General features: G+C 44.3%; 1 protein-coding gene across 2 annotated transcripts in view; it reads left to right on the top strand.

The window, feature by feature from the left end:
• Prkcb (protein kinase C beta) overlaps positions 1 to 19233 on the top strand; it is a 324499-nt gene that overhangs the window by 281617 nt on the left and 23649 nt on the right. For both annotated transcript variants that reach the window (XM_040755117.1, XM_040755106.1), the window contains exons 13-16: positions 2611 to 2749; positions 7227 to 7307; positions 7586 to 7693; positions 13229 to 13369. In XM_040755117.1, the coding sequence (XP_040611051.1) occupies positions 2611 to 2749; positions 7227 to 7307; positions 7586 to 7693; positions 13229 to 13369 (469 nt within the window). The remainder of the gene's footprint in view (positions 1 to 2610; positions 2750 to 7226; positions 7308 to 7585; positions 7694 to 13228; positions 13370 to 19233) is intronic.

The following is a 19233-nucleotide window of genomic DNA, read 5'->3' as shown; positions in this document are numbered from 1 at the left end:
CTATGCTGATTTAGTAGAGTATGATTGATTTAGAAATTCCTGAGTTCACTAGCTCTGGGTAGTTCAGTGCTTAACATAGGAAGATGACAAAGATTTCAATTTTCCTCTTCTGAGGAACATGCTATACATGGAAAGGGGTCAGGGGAGGCTAAAAGATCTTTTTGTCAGACTTAGCATCTGGTGTATTGATCACCGACTCTGCGATCTGTGCTGGTTTTCCTTAATGAAGTTCTTCAAGATAAATATCCCAGACCACCAGAATAAGAGTGTCTTACAGGGAGAAACTGCAAGTAAAACAAAGCTCAGAGGGTCAAGTGCAGGCATGAAGACCTGAGTTTGGATTCCCAACACCTACATACAAAAGCTGGTTGTGGTAGCTGAGGGGTGCCATGTATAGTAAAGGCACACATATCTGGTGTGTTTAGTTGCGGCATAGTGCAGCACTCCTGGTTTCTAGTCTGGTGTTCGGAGACAGTGCCTTGAAGACAAACATGAGAACTGTCTAAGATCGGCCTTATGGGTGGTGCCAAAGATACTTGGGATAGAAGGTTGTTGTCTACAGTGGGTACAATCTGCTCTTGAATGAAGAGACCTCAAGACAGCTATTCAGAGAAAAGTGACCACAGCAACTCCGCTCAGACTCACTTAACTTAGAAGAGGGATTTATTGGCTGCCAAGGAGAAGTCTGTGAACACATCTGAAAGGTTCCTTTATCATTCCTTACAGTCTCTGATTTATCTTTATTATCTTTCTTTATCAAAGGACCTCTGGAGCTTCTAGACTTATTTTGTAGCACCTGAGTCAGCCAAGGGTAAAAGATCTTACCTTTTTACTGAGGATAGCCAAGATGGTTTCAAGATTTTGATGGTTCTCCATTGGCTCACATGGCTGTTTTTGAACCAATCACTGTAAGCAGCTATTTTCAATGGCAAGCACAGGTCCATAAGACCACTCCTGGGACCAGAAGTCAAGTTCATCACCATTCCCATTACATGACTTTGAAAGACCCCTAGAGTGGGAGACCCTCACTCAAGTCTCGGGATAAGTCGATGCCCCAATAATTCAAGAGAGACCGTTCTTGCTGCAAGCACACGAGGTTTATTCGGGGAACCAGTACACTGGGGCCGAGCTCATGACCCTCGCAGGGGCAGAGGAGATGGACCCCTAGTAGCTGCAGTTGGGGATTTTTAAAAGGGAAAAACTGAATCGGGAAGTTAGGCAAACATCATAAAGGATGAAAAGTTAAATGACAGCTTATGTCTTAACAGGAAGGTTATCTCAAGCAAGCATTCTTTAGGCATTGTACAGTTAAACAATGAGCAGGAATGTGGTGAGCTAGTTCCTGGATAAGGGAGGGTTATCTTTTAGGTTTATCTTGAGGTCTCCGGTTTTTCAGGAGAGGGCAGAAGGGCAAGTCACTCTGTGATGGGCTAATCACTAGGGGTCTAAAAATGTTGAGTTGGGATCTCTCAACTTGAGGATCAGGAAAGAAAGAGATGTATGTATGTGCCACTGGCATTCGGAACCCAATCAAGATGCTCTGAGAGGGAGAGCTCTGAGAGGCTCTAGAGACCTGGACTTCCACATCTTCTATTAGAACCAGAACAGTTTGGCCCATCAAGCATCCCTAAACATTGGTGCACAAAATGCTGACATTGGAATAAATATTTAAGAGGAAGAAAGTATGAAAGATAGCCCATGGGATATGGGAGCAATCTTACAGACTGAAGACAGGCAGGAATTTTCCAGAATGCGAAGCCTTCCTCATTCACACAGATAACAATACTAGGATGAGAGCAAAACACAAATTCTTGATTAAAGCCTGATGCCTCTATCTTAGAGATCTGTCCTATGATGACATCTCCTCTCACCATTACTATCTGTTTGTCATCTTCCTATTCACCACATTGCCTATCAGAATCCAAATAACCATGACCATAGTATGAAATATTAGTTATCTTTGCTTGACATTGGTGTTTAATTGGAATATGAAAAATATGCTTATTTATGTTGTTCATGGTTAATGTATCTAGCCCCAGGAATAGTGCCTGACACATAGTAGTTAGGCAACAGATACCTATTGACTGAGGGAGCAGCTGAAGCTCCTGAATACTGTTCTGTAAACTAGAAGAGCCAGAAATACTTGGAGTTAAATAAGTTCCCTGAATATGTGAGTGAGAGAGAGAGAGAGAGAACTCCACTACCTTCAGAGACTCTTCAAAGTAATATTTTCATGAAAACTGTATCTTCTTATAAAACAGAAGAGATCTGAGGTGTAAGGGTTAACTCATGGGCCTCTTTTGGATCCTGGAGTCATCTGTGTTCTTTGCTTATCTAAGGGTTTCTCTCTTCCCTGAGAGACTGTCTCATTGTGTCTTTGTGAGACACTTGGCAAGTTCACTCTGTAGAGAGAGAAAGCATAGAGTTCTGTGGCCCCTTTGTTATACTCCCCCTGCCAGGTTGTAAGCTGCCAAAAGGAAGACGTCTGTTTCATGTTACATTTGTGTTCTCGAAGCTCTTAGCACTGGCATGTGATGTATTAAAGGACCGTTGGTTAACTTAAAATAAGCAGCATGTGACTATGTGCCCAAATCCTTGTCTCTGCTACAGTGACCTAAAACTTGACAACGTGATGCTGGATTCTGAGGGTCACATCAAAATTGCTGACTTTGGCATGTGCAAGGAGAACATCTGGGATGGGGTGACAACCAAGACATTCTGTGGGACTCCAGACTACATTGCCCCAGAGGTGAGAGCACACACTCCCCCTCAATGATGTCTCTCCTGCTCCTAGATGACTGTGAGAGGACTGGAAAGGGTTGGGGGCAGCATCTGGGAACCCTAGACTAGCCCAGATCCTGCTCCCTAAGTCAGCTCTCTGAGCTCTCACTTGCAGATCAGCAGAAGCTCAGGCTCCCAATATGTCAAGATTTAGGAGAATGTTTAAATAAAGCTCAAAAGAATGATCCAGCACACATCAGTAAAAACACATCCATCATCAGACTGCCATGGATTGTAGCCATATGATGTCTCCTAATTGTAACATTGAAGTGTTTGTTGAGAGAGTGAGAGACAGAAAGGGAGCAGATCCTGTGGGCTGACATGACAGTGGTGCGACCCTGTGCCATGCAGATGCATTCTAGGAGACCCTGAGTTTGTCTTCCTGTCATAAAGGTAGAGGTGAAAGGGTAAAGTTTTATCTAACTAGTCCCCTTCCACTCAAAGGAAATGGTCAAACCTAGGTTTTCCCAACATGACATGGCCCAATAATTGGTGAGTACATGACAGAAGAGTCTAGGAGAGAGACATGCCAGGATTGCTCTTTTCCTTGACTAGCTGTTAACCACTTGATATACAAGAATGGTCTTAAAGGTTCCCCATGGAGCTAAAGAACTAGCCATAATGTTTAAAACATGTTTTGTGCCCAAGCAACTCCTTTCTGGAAACCTCAGTTGCACACACAGTTAAATCCACACACATACAGGGAGTGCCTCCAAAGTCCTTCCTTCATCCCAGTCTTTCTTAATAATGGAAAAGAAGGAAGAACCTCATTGTTTATGACTATCAATAAAGGAACGATTCATTAATACATACTACTTTTTGGTCAGGAGGTCACATGTAACCTTGGAAAGATTGGAGCCTGTCTGTGTGAACTCATCTGAAATAATGTCTTTCAATAGGGTGAGGGCAGGAGACTGTGGTTCACATGTAGTAGAAAATGTCACTATTCACCAATTCAAGAGAGTAAGTTAAATGTGTGTGAAAATATGGACATGTTCTCAAGACATATTGCTAAAAGAAAAAAATAAAATAAAATCAAGCTAGGCATTAAGATATTGACTGAATTATTGGCTGTATAAGCTCAATCTACTTGACTTTTTAATGCAGTTGACAGAGTCGCCAGTAAAGCATGTTGTTCTGCTCTTGCCTTCTTTTTATATTCCAATGAACAATGTATTAAAGTAGGAGTGTCTTCTTACTGCAGATATCTAAAGAATATATACTGCCCTTACTTAAAAAAAAATCAAGCTAGGCATGGTTATACCCACTTGCCATCTAAGCATGTAGGAGGCTGACACAGGAGGAACTTGAGTTGGAGGCCAGGTTGAACTACATGTCAAAGCTGTTCCACACATGAATGAATAAAAATAAGTCAAAACATGCAAATAAGGAATAACAAATATGACAGTACTGTTTATAGACAGTGACAGTAGCACAGAGTGCTGCTGTGTGTTTTCTCCGAGTATACGAGTGCTCATGGAAAGGTGCAGAAAATCTGCCTGGGAGATGACACGTTAATTTCAAACACTGCAGAGGGTAAGGATGCTTCAGTCAGTGTATGTCACTGATGCACACCTCAAGGTAAGTGCATTTGTGTATCCCTGTGTGGTTATCATTAACTAGTTCTTTGTAGTATCCATCATACTCTGACACAGTTCCTGGGTGTGTCCTTTGTTCAGTGAGTCCTAGTTCCCAACCCTGACTACACTGAGAGTCATGGGGGAGCTTTACAATTTTTAGGATGCCCAAATGTCCCTTTAGCCATTGAATCAGAAATCCTGCAGGGCCGTGGTCTTCAACGGTCCCAGCTGGTCACAGGGCCCGCTGAGGACACTGTGCCCTGAGCTGTGCTGCTGACTTCCTCTTCCTCCAGCTCACCGTCCATCCGGTGACTCTGTCCTTGCCAGGTTTTGTTATTAACTACCCACATCACCTCTGGCAGCTTCTCTCACCTTCCCGGATCCATTTTCCTTGGTAAAAGGATTAACTTCTTGGGCTGTCAGGAGGAGCAAATAAAACACCAAGTGCCTTAAAGGTGTGAAAACACGTTCACCCACCTAGAAGCTTCTCACAGAGGCTGTGTCTTACAGTCACTTCTGTTCAGAGCACATTTCTTATTTACTTCTTCTTTTGTTTCATTATTCGTCTATTTTAAATTTGCAAATAAAATATGCATAGCTATAGTGCACAGCGTGTTTTGTACACGTGGAAAGTCTGAATTGTGTTAATTTGCATATGCATAAACTTATGTACTTAAACTTTTTGCTTAAAATCTACACTCAGCAGTTTAAAAAATATTACTATTGCATATGTATGTGTACATGTTTATGCCGCAACACATTCATTCACATGTAGAGGTCAGGGGACAAGTCTGTGGAGCTGAATCTCTCTCCAGCTACCTTTCCCTGGCTTCCAGGATTGCATTTGACTCACCAGGCTCATACAGCAGCACTTTACCCAGTTAAGACATATCTCACTGGCCTTCAGCTCTTCCCACCCCCCCCCCCCAGCATGGTTTTGCTGTGTGACTCAGGCTGGCTGTGAACGTAAGGCAATCTTGCTGTCTTAGTAGGTCAGGTGCTAGGATTACAGGTGCATGCTTCAGCCCCTGGCAGTCACAGTAACTTTCAAGAAGGCAATTCATTGTTATTAATTGTCATAGCCATGGTGTACGTAGAGCTCTGGAACACATGACTCCTAGCTGATGAAGTCTTGATCCTTGACCATCATCTGTGCATTTCTGACTTGGAGACAGAATCTATGGTGGGAGGCAGGCACCAGGAAACAGACATTTCCTTTGTAACCAGATTTGCTCCGATGCCTTTAGTGAGTAAAACAAGCAATAACTGAATTACAGAGCATTCTAGTAAAAGGCAACATGAAGGATGAAGCAGAAGAGGTGTTCAGTAGCTCATTCACTCATCCCCACAGAACTCCAATGTGTCCATAGTGTATCTGGCCTATAGAAGAAGTTAAGTAACTTTTCCTAAGGCCACACTGGCAAATAGCAATCGGGACAAAGCATTAGACCATCTGGCCCACAAACCTCAGCCCTCAACCTCTGCTTTGCCAGCAGTCTTGCCTTTAACACAGCTACTTCTTCACTCTTCAGCCTGAATGGTAGACAGTCGTCACACCTATCACAGCTACTTCTTCAGCCTGAATGGTAGACAGTCACACACCTATCAAAACCTGGTAGCCACGGGTGCCATTTGATCCATAAATCCTACTTCCATGTATTTAATTTACGGAACAATGGGACAATTAGAGATTTGTAATATAGATTTTAGAGTGTGTATCCATTCAGTGGAATGCTATGCAGAGGTAAAAACCAATGGTGAGGATTGGTGACCTGACTCAGTGGTTAAGAGTGCCCATTGCTTTTCCAGAGGTCCTGAATTTGGTTCCCAGTACCCTTGTAGGGTGGCTTATGACTGCCTATAACTTGAGCTCCAAGGGAATTTGAGCTAGCCTCCAGGGTCACTGCACCCACACGCACATACCCACACATAGATACATACACATTCACACATAATTCAAAGTAAAATCTTAAAAAGCAATCAAGCAGCATGTCAGCACACAAATCAGATGGAAATGCAGAGTGAAGAGCACTCCAGTGAGTGTTCACTTCTGAAGCGCCTGAGCTTAAATAAAACGCATAGCCTGTTAAATATACAGTCATGGACACACACCCATTTAATACACAGTCATGGAAGTGTCTAGCAGGGGACAGACCAGTGTTTGTCATGATTTTTCTCTTGACAAAGAATTATGGATGGTTTCTCACAAAATTCTTTTTACCGTATCTATACTTTCTGACTAAAAGAAGATGCAAAATAATCACAAAGTATATTTACATTTTAAACTTATATTTTTAATCATGGTTCAAAAGAAACATACTGAGCTGTGGGTGTGGGTCAGCAATAAGCCTCAACTAAGCCAAACAGATGAAAAACAAAAAACCCACATGTTGTAAAAGTTACTGTCTTGACCGTTTTTAAGCATGTGGCTCAGTAGTGTTAAAGCATGTCCACGTTATTGTGTAAATGTTTTTACTCTATAGTGAGAAACAAAAAGAACTGCTCCTCGCTAAAATGCCATACACTGAAATTCAAAACATTACACCATACCTGGTGCTTAAAAAGGTAAGGTGGCACACACAGATGTTTGCCAAGCTGCAGGTGCCTCTGCAAAGTGTGCCCTTTATCCCCAAGCATCAAACATGAGGGAACAGCTCAGGTGTAACCTACCCTTTCTGTCTACTCTCTGGGATCCTGCTTAAGTGTGGGACTGTGGCAGCTGCTGTAACCTCTCACAGAAGGTCAGGACCATGCCTGAGACTCCCCAGCCCAGTGCTAGTCTGCTCTTCTTTCAAATAAGTGTGAATTCAGTCTCCAGCCACAGGGGCTGCCTGCCACTCTGATAGGATGCCTCCTGTTTTCCAGATCATCGCTTATCAGCCCTATGGAAAGTCTGTGGACTGGTGGGCATTTGGAGTCCTGCTGTATGAAATGTTGGCTGGCCAGGTAATTGAATTTTAAGTGATCTGTAAGAAAATTGTCCTCTGCCTCCAGCCACATGATCTCTGAAGAAAGTGACAACTCAGTCGTAGCTCATGAATCTGAGTGCCTCTGACTTCCCTTGCCTTGGGGTTATTAACATTTGCTGATTATCTTTTCCCATGGAAGCCCTGGAGTGTAGCCTCACCTTGAGATGCGGGTGGGAAGGAAGCCCTGCTGGTTAGAGAAAGCTGGGGGGAGGGCCAGGCAGGGGTTCCTCTCCCACCCTGCCCTCTTCTCCACAGGCACCTTTTGAAGGGGAGGATGAGGATGAACTGTTCCAGTCCATCATGGAGCACAATGTGGCATATCCCAAGTCCATGTCCAAGGAAGCTGTGGCCATCTGCAAAGGGGTAAGTTGTTTGGCCCTCAAGGCCAGGACTACCATGCAAGGTAGTGCCCCAGATAGTAGGCAACAGAGGTTTCACATCACCTCTCGCTGTGCTGAAACACCAGAGCCCTGCTGTGAAGCTGCTCCCCCCAAAGAAGAGTTTCCTCCTAAGGTCTGTAGAGGCAACTGTGTACTGGAGTCTCACTTTTGGCTGGGCGCCAGCCTCAAGCCTCACACAAGGAACTACTTATGGAATGAAGGAGGTAGGAAACACAGAGACTCTGCCCAAGAGCTAGAACCATGGGAAGGGCACAGTGTGATCTACGTGTCCTGCTTTGCTGCGTGTGTGTTTGGTCAACATTAAAATTCTGTGACTTTTGTTGTAAGAAAATTTCAGGCAGTGTTGATTTTAAGCGATGACCCAGATAAAATGACTTAAATTTAGTGTTCCCAAACCTGCATGGTCTCCTTTTCCTTGTAGTACACACCTGTAGTTTATGGAAATAATACCTTCTAAGGAAGCTAGACAGGAGTTTATAGGTAAGAACTGTTTGTGCTACCTACATCTTGTGTCGGATCCAATCTGTGCCTAATAGACTGTGCAGACTGAGACCCCATCCCAGAAATTAGTTCTGTGTGCTAGTGCTCTGGAAATCACTCCCCCAATGTGGCTTAGCATGCACTGCTTTTAAATGTATTGTCCAAAGGCTGCACTTTCTCAACCACGACAGAAGTGTGAAGGCTGCACTCTGAGACTAAGGAAATAGCATGCAAAGATGGAGTTTTTATAAAGGTTTTCCCACCAGCCAACAATGAGGGCAGATTCTAAAGGTTAGACTCTGGCCTTGCCTGAGCACAGGATTCTCCTTGTGTATCTACATATGCCAGGGTTGTAGTCAAAGATCTCTGGGATATTTGCATCCTCCCCATACCCTACCAGGCCTGGCTCTTCTTGATCCCAGTCAGATGCCATCTCTGGTGGCTTTGACTAGGGTAATTGGCAACAATCAGGCAGCTCAGCCTGAGTCTTGACCCGGATGACATGAGCTGAGCCAACCTCACTGCTTGAAAATACCTTGTAACACTACCTGAACTCCCACCTAGGCGTTGTGTCTGAGCTATTCAAGGGGGGGATACAGACATCTCTAGAGGAGCCACGTGTGAATTGGCCTTGGTCTCTAACAACTTCAAGTTAAATTGGTTCCAAATTTTTTTCTTGGAGGGTGTGAGTCAGGGAGAGAATAAAAACAAGGAGCAGAGAGGAGACTCAAGGGTTTATCCGGAGCATTGGCAATGCCATAGATAAAACAGGCTGCAGACAGAGAGAGGCTCCTCCAATGGTGCTCCTGGAGACATCTTATCAAGAGAGGTGTGGGAAGAAGTCAATCACAATGACTTTAATTAGTTTAATGATTCCTAGAATCTGAAGATCTAGATATTCCCCATAACCCTTAGCTTTCCATCTGCCGTGTTGGCCTGTAATTCCTACAAAGCATCAGTTAGTAAGACTGGAAATCACAGTCTCCTTTAGATGGGATGTACCCTCTCCAGTTTGTAAAAACAAACAAACACAAAAACAAAATGGCCAGATTCCACCTGGGTTCAAATTCAAGTCCAAAGATATGAGCCACTATGATCATGGGGAAGTTGTTTGACCTGATTTATGGATTGAGGCCAATAACAGTGCTGCATGTAGGGTCCTTTGATGATTAAAGTACTTAATACCTATAAATCACTTAGACCAGAGCCTGGGTTCTGCTCCAGAACCCTAAGGCCATCCCCAATATGACTAATGCTGTCACTGCTGTTTAGTGCCAGACTTCTCTTGGCATTTGAGTTTGTGTCTCCCCTGCCTCCCATGACAGGAGAATTTGAAAAATGAAGGATTTAGGAGATCAAATGGCCCCTGTAAATCCTCACCCTCTCATTTCTTAGGTGTGTGGTCTTGAGCAATTCCCTTGTATCGTTAGGCTTCTATTTCTTCATCTCTAAAACAGAATAGAAGCACGTACTGAACCGTTTCCCAGAATGTTAAGCAGAGCAGTGGAAGGGGACTCTCGTTGCATGGCTAGTATGTAGTAGGTGTCCAGTGCGTGTTCATGGATTTCCACTTCCTAGATACATCCCTGCCTGGACAGCTGGGGGGTTCTAAGTGGGTCGTGGAGGGGAGAAATTTTTCCAGGTCAGCTGCCTTCAGCTTCAGCTCCAATTAGCACTTTGCCTGGTGGAGCGGTTTCCTATCAATCCAGGATCCATAACCTTCACGATGAACTGGAGTGACTCTCTTCACTTGGTGTTGGGGCACTGTTCTGAGTTGAGTGGGCTGAGTGCAGTGTGGGCTCTCTCTTCAAGGCTGATACTCCTTGGAAGAGGGGTGACACTTAAGCCAAGAGCCAAATGCAAGAGCCAAAAGCCTCCTCCTGAGCAGAGGGCCCCAGGAGATGATCTGGGAGGTGATTGGAGATGGGAATGGTGATTACATCCAGCTGTCTACAAGGCTTCAGGCACAAGAGAGTGGGGGGTAGAGGGCTGGCCGAGTCTCCTACTGCTCTGTGTGCCTACAACAGTACTTCTTGCTTGCAGTCTCCTTGCCTACAAGGAATCTGAAAACAGACCTCTTTCCCAAAGATATCATCTTCTTTTTTATATGTCTAGCTCATTAAAAAAACCTATTTTCCATCATGAAAACAGCAAAAGCTTGCTCAGATTTCCATGGCCAGTTTGCTGGAAGCAGACAGAAGCCTAGACTGGCAAGTTGAAGTAAATATAAGCAGAGACTGAATTACAGTGGGCTGCAAGAGCTGAGCTATTCAAAACCTGACCCTGGGGCTGGGGAGGAGACTCCATGGGTAAAGTAGTTACCAAGCATGAAGCCCTGGGTTCAGTCCTCAGAACTCATGTAAGGAAGCCAGGTCTAGTGGTGCACATCCAGTATCTCCATAGAGGGGAGGCAGAGACTGGGGGATTCCTGGGGCTCACTTACTTGTAGCTTGACTTTAGGGGAGGAGTGTTGGGCAAATATGACAGAGTCTGTTTCAGTCTGACAAGTTGCAGGTGCAGAGTGACTAAGGAAGACACAGGAAGATGATCTCTGGTCCCCACATACACATACACACAAATGTACATACACACAAATATACACATACACATATACATACACACAGAGAGAGCTCTCTTTGGCTGTGTGACTTTAGGCAAAAGGCTTTACTTCTCTGGACCAGTTCCTTCTCGAGAAAGTAGGGTTATAGTTAGTTGTTGAAGCCTCAGAGTGTTAATATAAGATTCAATAGTCTCAAACAATGACTGAGTTGCCTTTAGGACAGAAACCAGACGCATAATGTGCTCAGTCCACAGAACATTAGTGATCTGGGTGTTATTGTTATCAGGGCTGAGACTGCCTAGATCAGTGGTTCTCAACATCTGGATGGAGATCCCTTGGACTCACCTAAGACCATAGAAAAACGCAGATATTTATATTATGATTCGTAACAGTAGCGAAATTACAGTTACAAAGTAGCAATGAAAATAATTTTATAGTTGGGGTCACCACAACAAGAGGAACTGCATTAAAGGGTCACAGCATTGGGAAGGCTGAGAACCACAGTCCTAGACTTTCTTTCTACCCATCCAAACCCTACATAAATGCCAAGGCTTGACTCAATTCGCTTGCCCTCCATCGACTTTTCCTGACCAAGTCAGACCACAAATATCTCTAGGAAAACCACATGCAGAGTGTATAAAGTGAGGACATGACCACTCCAGGGTCTGGTTGAAGAGAAGGTTTTTATTGTAGATATGTAGAGCCAGGGGCATTTGGAAGAGTCCAGAGAACAGAGAGAAAATAGTGCATTGATCATGACCAGTAGACTAAACCATGGGAGAGAGCGAGAGAGGAAGAGAACCAAATGTGGCATAGAGAGGGGGCAAAACAGGGGGCAAGAGAAAGGGCCAAAAGACTACATGGCTAAAATGGCAGGGTTACATAGGAATCAGAACCTGGGGGAGGGAACCCATTAGCTGGAGAAGTTTAGGGTAGGGGGCAGGGCCAAAAGACGACATGATAAAATGGCAGGGTTACATAGGAATCAGAACCTGGGGGAGGGAACCCATTAGCTGGAGAAGTTTAGGGTAGGGGCAGGGTGAGAAGAACCAAGGGTACTGAGTAAGCCTGGAGGCCAGCATGTGTTTTGTTATGCTAGAGCTCCCCACCCCCATCTCTCTCAGCTACTTTGATACAGGATCTCCTTATGAAGCCCAAGAAGGCCTTGTGCTCCTCCAATCCTCCATCCTCCAGTCTCAGCCTACAAAGTGCTGGGATCACAAGCATGCACCATCATGCTTGGCTCCTATTTTTCTTAAAAGCCCAAATTTTGGAGCTAGGCTGAATTGGGAGTGGATCCCACCTGTGACTCTGCAAGTCCTTGCTGTAGCCTTGCCATTTCAAGCGGGAAAAGGCACAGACTCACCTCACTGGGTGACTGTGACAATCAGTGGTGTCGTGCCTATCAGTAAAGAAGGAGCTGAGGATGTTGAGCTTGGAGGATAGAACATGAATGGCAAGTGTATGCCTGTGGCTGTGTGCCTTCTTGTGAGCAGCAGTCAAGTCAGATGTACAGCAGTTCAGAATGAATTCCTGGGTTCCCTCTTTACCCACAGCCATCCAGTCATGGACAAAATGGTGAGGGGGGGGTGAGGGGAGCTGGGTGTGAACTCAGCTTCACAGTTCATTTTATGCCCCCCTGCTGAGGAATATCCCTTTTCTTTTTAAATCACTAACTCCTCCATCTTTCCTCTCTGTTCACTTGCTGGTGTCTTGAGATCAGAGACCCTCCAATGCGGCCTCAGGTTCATTTCCAAGAGGAAGCCTGACTGGTTTCATCTCAGGGCATCTATTCATCTTGTTGTTTAGCACTGGCTCACAGACACAAAGATGGAGAGTTTTGATAATTAAGTAATTTAAACAGAACACCAAAGAAGCCTCAGCGGAGCGGATGATAATGTGTGACATGGGGAAAACGAGCTGGGCTAGGTTTTGACTATTTAATGAGCTTTCTGAAAGTAATTACTTGAAACTTGGGTCCATGTGACTAATATTTTTCTTTTGTTTTTTTTCTTTTTTTCATTTCACAAGTGCTTTGCTGAGAAATGCAAACTGTATCTGAATGAATGCATCCTTCGAGCTGGTCAAATGTCAGTGTTTCTTACCACAGGAGGAAGGGGGTTTGAAGATGTAGAAACTGTCCTCACTAGGTGCACTAAATAAACACACAAAACTCACTCTTGAACCCAGACCGAGTTTAATGTGAAGTTCAAGGTCACATTGGAGCTTGGATTTGATTTGCCCCATGGGATTTTGCTCTGGAATAGGCATCATTTTAGGCTTTTCTCTCACAGAGACCTGGCTAAGAAACTGTCACTGGGATGGATGAAACTCCAACAGTAAAACCAGTTAATAGTCTACATTGTGCTCCCTTTCCTAAGTCATTGCAATGATCATTTTTCAGCAGCTCCCACTTACTGGTCAGAAATCTGCTCAGTGTTTTCCTTTCTCTTTTAGCTAATGACTAAACACCCAGGCAAACGTCTGGGTTGTGGACCTGAAGGGGAACGAGACATTAAAGAACATGCATTTTTCCGGTATATTGACTGGGAGAAACTTGAACGCAAGGAGATTCAGCCACCATATAAACCAAAAGCTGTAAGTAAACTCTCCTCTCTGGCTGCCTGGCCCTCAGCCACAATGTGCTCTTTCTTTTGCGGGCACGCCCTGACGGCTTCCTGAGGTGTGGACATCAGTACATCCACTTGAATGTGCCTGTAGTTGCTCCCTCCCCTTGTGCTCCAAGTCACTGGATACCAACATGGAGATTCCTAGCGCAAAGCTAGGTCTCTATAAATAATGGGAAAGACAACTGATACGGAGGCTTTTGTTGTTGCTGTTGTTGCTTTGATTCAATTACTGGAACTGTTTGAGCTGACACCTTGGTGGGGGGATGGTTTTTGGGTGAGCAGAGTCCAGACTTCTTTCGGAACTGTGATGAAGAATCTAATTTTGCCCTCCCTCCTTCCTCAGTTCAACTGTGTCATTTTCTCTTCAGACTGACATTGAAAAGGTCACGTTGTTTATCTCAATGGTATTTAAATTGAATTCTGAAACATACAGTACCTCTGATTCGGTAACTGAGAATGGTTCACCAGCCAGCCCTTTCCCCAGGTGAAGGAGAAGGAAGCAGAAGTTGGCTGGGTGTAGACTAGACACTTGTAATGTCAGAATAAATGCTTCCCATTCCCTTATAGTCCATGGGAAAATTTTGCTGCCCCTAAGATCCGGTAGGGTTCTTGCTAGCTTCTGGAGGAGGAGGGCAGGCATTTGTACCTGTATGAATCAGAGCTGTGATTCTCTGGGGTGGATGTTTCTTTGTTAATGCTAGCTACAGCACAGACCTGGTGACTTTATTATGTGTTGTGAAACTACTGAACATAAGCATTGCCACTGAAACATGAAGTTGCAAAGGTCTGTGTTCAGATGAAGAAGGTGACATTGATAGTTATTTCAATGTGATAATCGTTAATTTCTTGAGCATTTATTATGCGCTAGGTGCCATGTTAAGCACTTCACATAGCCCAGAAGGCTGGGGTGAGGGGAGGCCGTTGTTCTGGGATGTGGGAGAAGAAAGTGGAGACTTATAGAGGTTAAGTGCTCTGACCACAGTCACCCAACTACTGTGGTATGGTCTGAAGGGAGAACCTGTGTCCTGGACAGTCTAACTCCTTTGGGAGCTTTCTAGAATGTCTCAGGTGGTCCTCATCACAGCTGCCCTGTCTCTTCGCTCCAGATGTCTGGAGCCAGAGTTCTGCAGCAGCCCTGCTGAGTGCTGCTGAGTAGACAGTTCCAGTACAGGCAGCCAGTTCCATGATGGGACTTTTCTCCCTTGATGAATACTCTAGATTATTACCTAATCAATCTTCCCAAAGTGGCCAGCAGAGACCTACCCTCTCTAGACCCTCTGGAGACTTGTGGATTTATATTTGAAATCCCACATCCTGACTAAACTCCTCCAGAAAGCACAGTCATATGACATCATTTTCAAATGTCATATCATTCATCTTTAAACAATGACACAGGCCAGAGCATGGCATTCCTAACAGTATCTGGCCAGCAGTGAGTAGACGCTGCCTCTTGACTATTTTAGTGACTGTAGAACCAGTCAAGTGCTCTCTGACCTATTTATTTTTCATCCTCTGTGGTGTAAAAGATAATGGCTTCTGCATCAGAGAGCCATTGTGATACACAAAAGCGCTTGCCGTAAGCCTTGGTGTACCACAAGTTCTCAAGGAGAATTGATTATAGTGGTCAGTGAAGTCAGAGAGCAGTTAGTATCTTGGGTTTAGGATCTTTGAGAGGCAAGTTACTATTACTATTTCTTAAGTCCTGGGGAGAAGATGGGGTCACATGTCCTTGGCAGTACAGCTGCCTTTGCTGAACCTGTTGGGAATAAACCAAAAGGTGACTTAAAAGGGATGAGCAGAATTTTTCAGGAAATTGGTGATTCTGAGGTAAGGCAATGACATGTGTGTGTATGTGTGTGTGTGTGTGTGTGTGTGTGTGTGTGTGTGTTGTATGTGTACAAGTGTATGTGCATATTTGTTTATAGCTGCATATAGATGACTTAAGCTGGCTACTGGACTCTTCTTTGGTTGCTTTCTCCCTTATTCACTGTAACAGGGTCTCCCAGTTAAACCCAAATCACTAATAGGACTGGTCTGACCGACCAGGTTGACATGAGGATCCTGTCTCAGCCTCCTAATGGCTTCAGGAGATCCAGGCTCTTCTGGCTGTTACACTTGCATGACAAGCTTTTAATCCCCCAAGTCATCCCAGCAACACCCACCTCCACTTAGTTTTTGCAAGGCTATTTAATAAGGTTTCGAAATGTGAGCCTCTCCTTTTCTTTCTTTGCCTGTGTCCATTGGAAGCTCGTGTTAGAGTTTCAGACCAGTAGTTTGCAAATGGTGGTCCCTGGGCCATCCATGACAGCATCAATCTGAACCATGTTCAAATTAAATAGCTAGGACCCAAGCCTAGACACTCTGAATCAGGAAGTCTGGTAGCAGAATTTGGTGCTGTGGGTCCAGGAAACCCTGCAGGGAATCTGAAGCATGCTTTAGGCTAAGTGTATAACTCAGGCAGGGGGGAGAGGCAGAAGACAGAGGAAGGTGAACAGGAACAGTTAGTTACAAGAGAGACTGGCTCTCTGCTGTTTGGGGGTAGGGCAGTAACTTCTGGCATAATCACAGACTGAGTTTCAGGCACTTCAAAGGAAGAAGGAAGGCTGTGAGGTCCAGGAGAAGGATGGAGGGCCAAGGTGAAGAGCTGAGACTCAGCAAGGCCTAGGCTTCATGCTCCCATTAGAAGCTGGGGACCAGGACTTCTTAGCTAGAATCTCACTATTTCTTCATAATTGGCAGCAAATGTTTAAAAATTAAACAGAGCTCAGGGCAAATAAAAACACATCCACAGCCCACATGTGGCCTGTGGACTGCCAGTTTGTAGCCTCCGGGGGTGTTGATGGATCAAGTCAGGGTGACATTTAGCCAGTTCCTGCTAGTACTGTTTGTGAGCAGTTAAGAGTTCATCCTGACTGGGAGGTGTTTGTGACTATTCCCACTAAGGGTCATGAATATAAAAGCTTCTCAGGCTGGAGAGATAGTGCATGTGGTAAAATGTTTGCCACATAAACATGAGGGCCTGAGTTCAATCCTCAGATCCCAAACACAAAAAGGCAGTGCAGTGAAAGTGGTTTGTACCGTTTATCTCAGTCCTGGGGAGGTGGAGACAAGGGGTCTCTAAGGTTTGCAGACAAACCAGACTGGCTGAATCGAAGAGTTCCAGGCCAAAGATTTAAGCTATCTCAGAAAACAAACCGGATGGCTGCTGAGGAACAACACCAGAGATTATCCTCTGACTTCCACACACATACTTGTGCATATTGGTACCTGTGCACACACACACACACACACACACACACACACACACACACACGCACGCACACACATGCACGCACGCACACATGGCGTGCATGGGTACATACATACACATCTAGTCTGTGTCTGGCTCACAGGTGACAGGAAAAAGTAGTTGTCTTTATCTTTGGTACTACCAGTACCATCAATTATTAAACTATTAATTAACATCAATAATTCTTCTTATATTAATAATGTAATTGAATAATTGCTAGTAACCATCAACAAGAGCCTTCGACTGTTCCACCTTGGCATTATTTCCAACCACAACACCCTCTTGTGGGTTTAATAATGTCTTTCAAAATACATCAACCATACTAGGAAACATATTTCTAGATATTTTACCACCAGTCCTAAGAGGAAAGGAACCCACCTCGATCTCCCTAGACAGATTTAGAAACACATCTGTTTTAGATTATCTGTGGGAGATGGGTTTGAGGATACCAAAATCCATGGAGGCTCTTATATGAAATAGGTAATATTTGAATGTGACCTATGCATATCCTACTTTAAATCATTTCTAGATTAGTTATACATAATGGAAGTAAATGATACATAGTTGTTATTCCATATCACTTAGAGTGTATTAGTTTACTTTCTATTACTGTGATAGGACACCATGACCAAGGCAATTTATAAAAACAAAAGAGTTTATTTGGGCTTAATGGTTCCTGAAGGATTAGAGTCCATCATGGTAACAAGAAGCAAGAATGGCAATTGGAGCAAACTCTGAGGGCTCACATCTTGAACAGCAAACATGAAACAGAGAGTGGACTGAGAATGTCACATGACTTTGTAACCTCAAAGAAGACCTACCCCTAGCAACATGCCTCCTTCAGCAAGGCCACACCTCCTAAACCTACCCAAACAGTTCCACCCACTGGAGGCCAGGCATTCAAATCTCATTCAAACCATTACAGAGAATAATGGCAAGGAAATCAGCTCTCTGGGTGTTCATGCACTTGGCGAATGTGCAACATTTTAGCCTTGTATTTCTAAATTATTTTGGTTTGGGGGCTGTGGAGAACAGGCTGGCCTTGAACTCATGATCATTCAGCCTCAGTTTCCCAAGTGCTGGGATTACAGGCATGTGAGGTTGCATCTAGCTCTAAAAATTATTTCTGAGTCACAATTATCTGAATTGTGTGTGTGTGTGTGTGTGTGTATGAGAGAGAGAGAGAGAGAGAGAGAGAGAGAGAGAGAGAGAGAGAGAGAGAGAGCACATGCATACATACATGCACAAATAGGGCTGACAACAATAACAAATGCATGGTCTACCCATTTTGATTCTTCCTGTTCATGTTCCTCTTATATTGCAGATCCAGGTTTTATTGTCCTGTCCTCACCCCAGGATCTGTATTTCTTCCTCCTTCTTATCTACCTGTCATCTCTGAGATGCCTATGGCAAGTGTGCAGAGTTCCATGTGCCTTATGGGATATTAAAAGCTATGTGTGTACCTGTCAACGTGCCTGATTTATGCATGCTATTAAGTGAGTTCAGGGAGAGAAAACACAAGGGGCAGAAGCAGAGGACTGTATTCAAACATCAGTGAAGGGTGCTATTATGGGTGGTTCATTAAAATCACTTTAATTGGTTTTGTTGTTCTCAGTGCTATCTTTTGTTGTGGCAAGGAGCAGTTTGGCAGTGCATTGTTTGGAACTATACTAAAAGATACTAGATTTGTTGTATTTTCATAGGTTACAAAGTAATGGCGTGTGTGTGTGTGTGTGTGTGTGTGTGTGTGTGTGTGTGTGTGTGTCCCTATGGGAGGAGGCACACATGGAATAGAGACTGGTGGTCAACATTGCATGTCTCCCTCTGGCCCACTCCACCTTATTCTTTTGAGACAGGGTCTCTCACTCAATCTGTAGTTCAATGTTTTATGTAGGTTGACTGGCCCAGCAAGCCCCCTGGAAGCCTCCTGTCTTCCAATTACAGATTAAAAACACCAAGCCTGGCTGTTTTTACATGGGTACTAGGGATTTGAACTCAGGTCCTCCTGATTGTGTGGCAACTGTTTACTGAATGAACCATCTCCACATTTTCATACATTAGTGTCTTTAATGTGTGTCTGGTCACATTAATCTCTTGCTTGCAACCCCCTACCAACTTTCTGGTATTTCATAATAAATACTTAGTGGTCTTTGGCACATGTGGCTTCTGAGTCTTTCCAAGCCGAACTGTGCCTTCCGCAGACTGGGCTCCCGGCTCCAATGGTCAGCACTCCGGGGCTTCTTTATTTCCTTAACATTCAAGCTTTTCTCTCTTTGCTAGCTTTACTTATGCAAAACTATTGCTTTGGATACCCAGAGCCCTTCCTGTTGTCCCCTCCCTCCCTCCTGGAGGCTGGGTGTTGCCTCATTAAATCCAAAGAACATCACCTCCTTAGGGAGGCTCCTCTTGATTCCTGAGGTGAGACCTGCTTCCATCCTGTTCACAAACTCATCCATGCTCTTGCAATTGTTTGCTCAATTTAACATCTGTCGTTTTGACTAGACCGTGGTTGTGGCTTTTCAATGTCAGAGGCAATGCCTAGC

Source organism: Mesocricetus auratus, unplaced genomic scaffold (assembly GCF_017639785.1).
Source record: "Mesocricetus auratus isolate SY011 unplaced genomic scaffold, BCM_Maur_2.0 Super-Scaffold_4256, whole genome shotgun sequence".
Taxonomy (NCBI): domain Eukaryota; kingdom Metazoa; phylum Chordata; class Mammalia; order Rodentia; family Cricetidae; genus Mesocricetus; species Mesocricetus auratus.
Note: the sequence above shows the minus strand (reverse complement) of the source record. Positions and strands in the feature narration are given on the sequence as shown.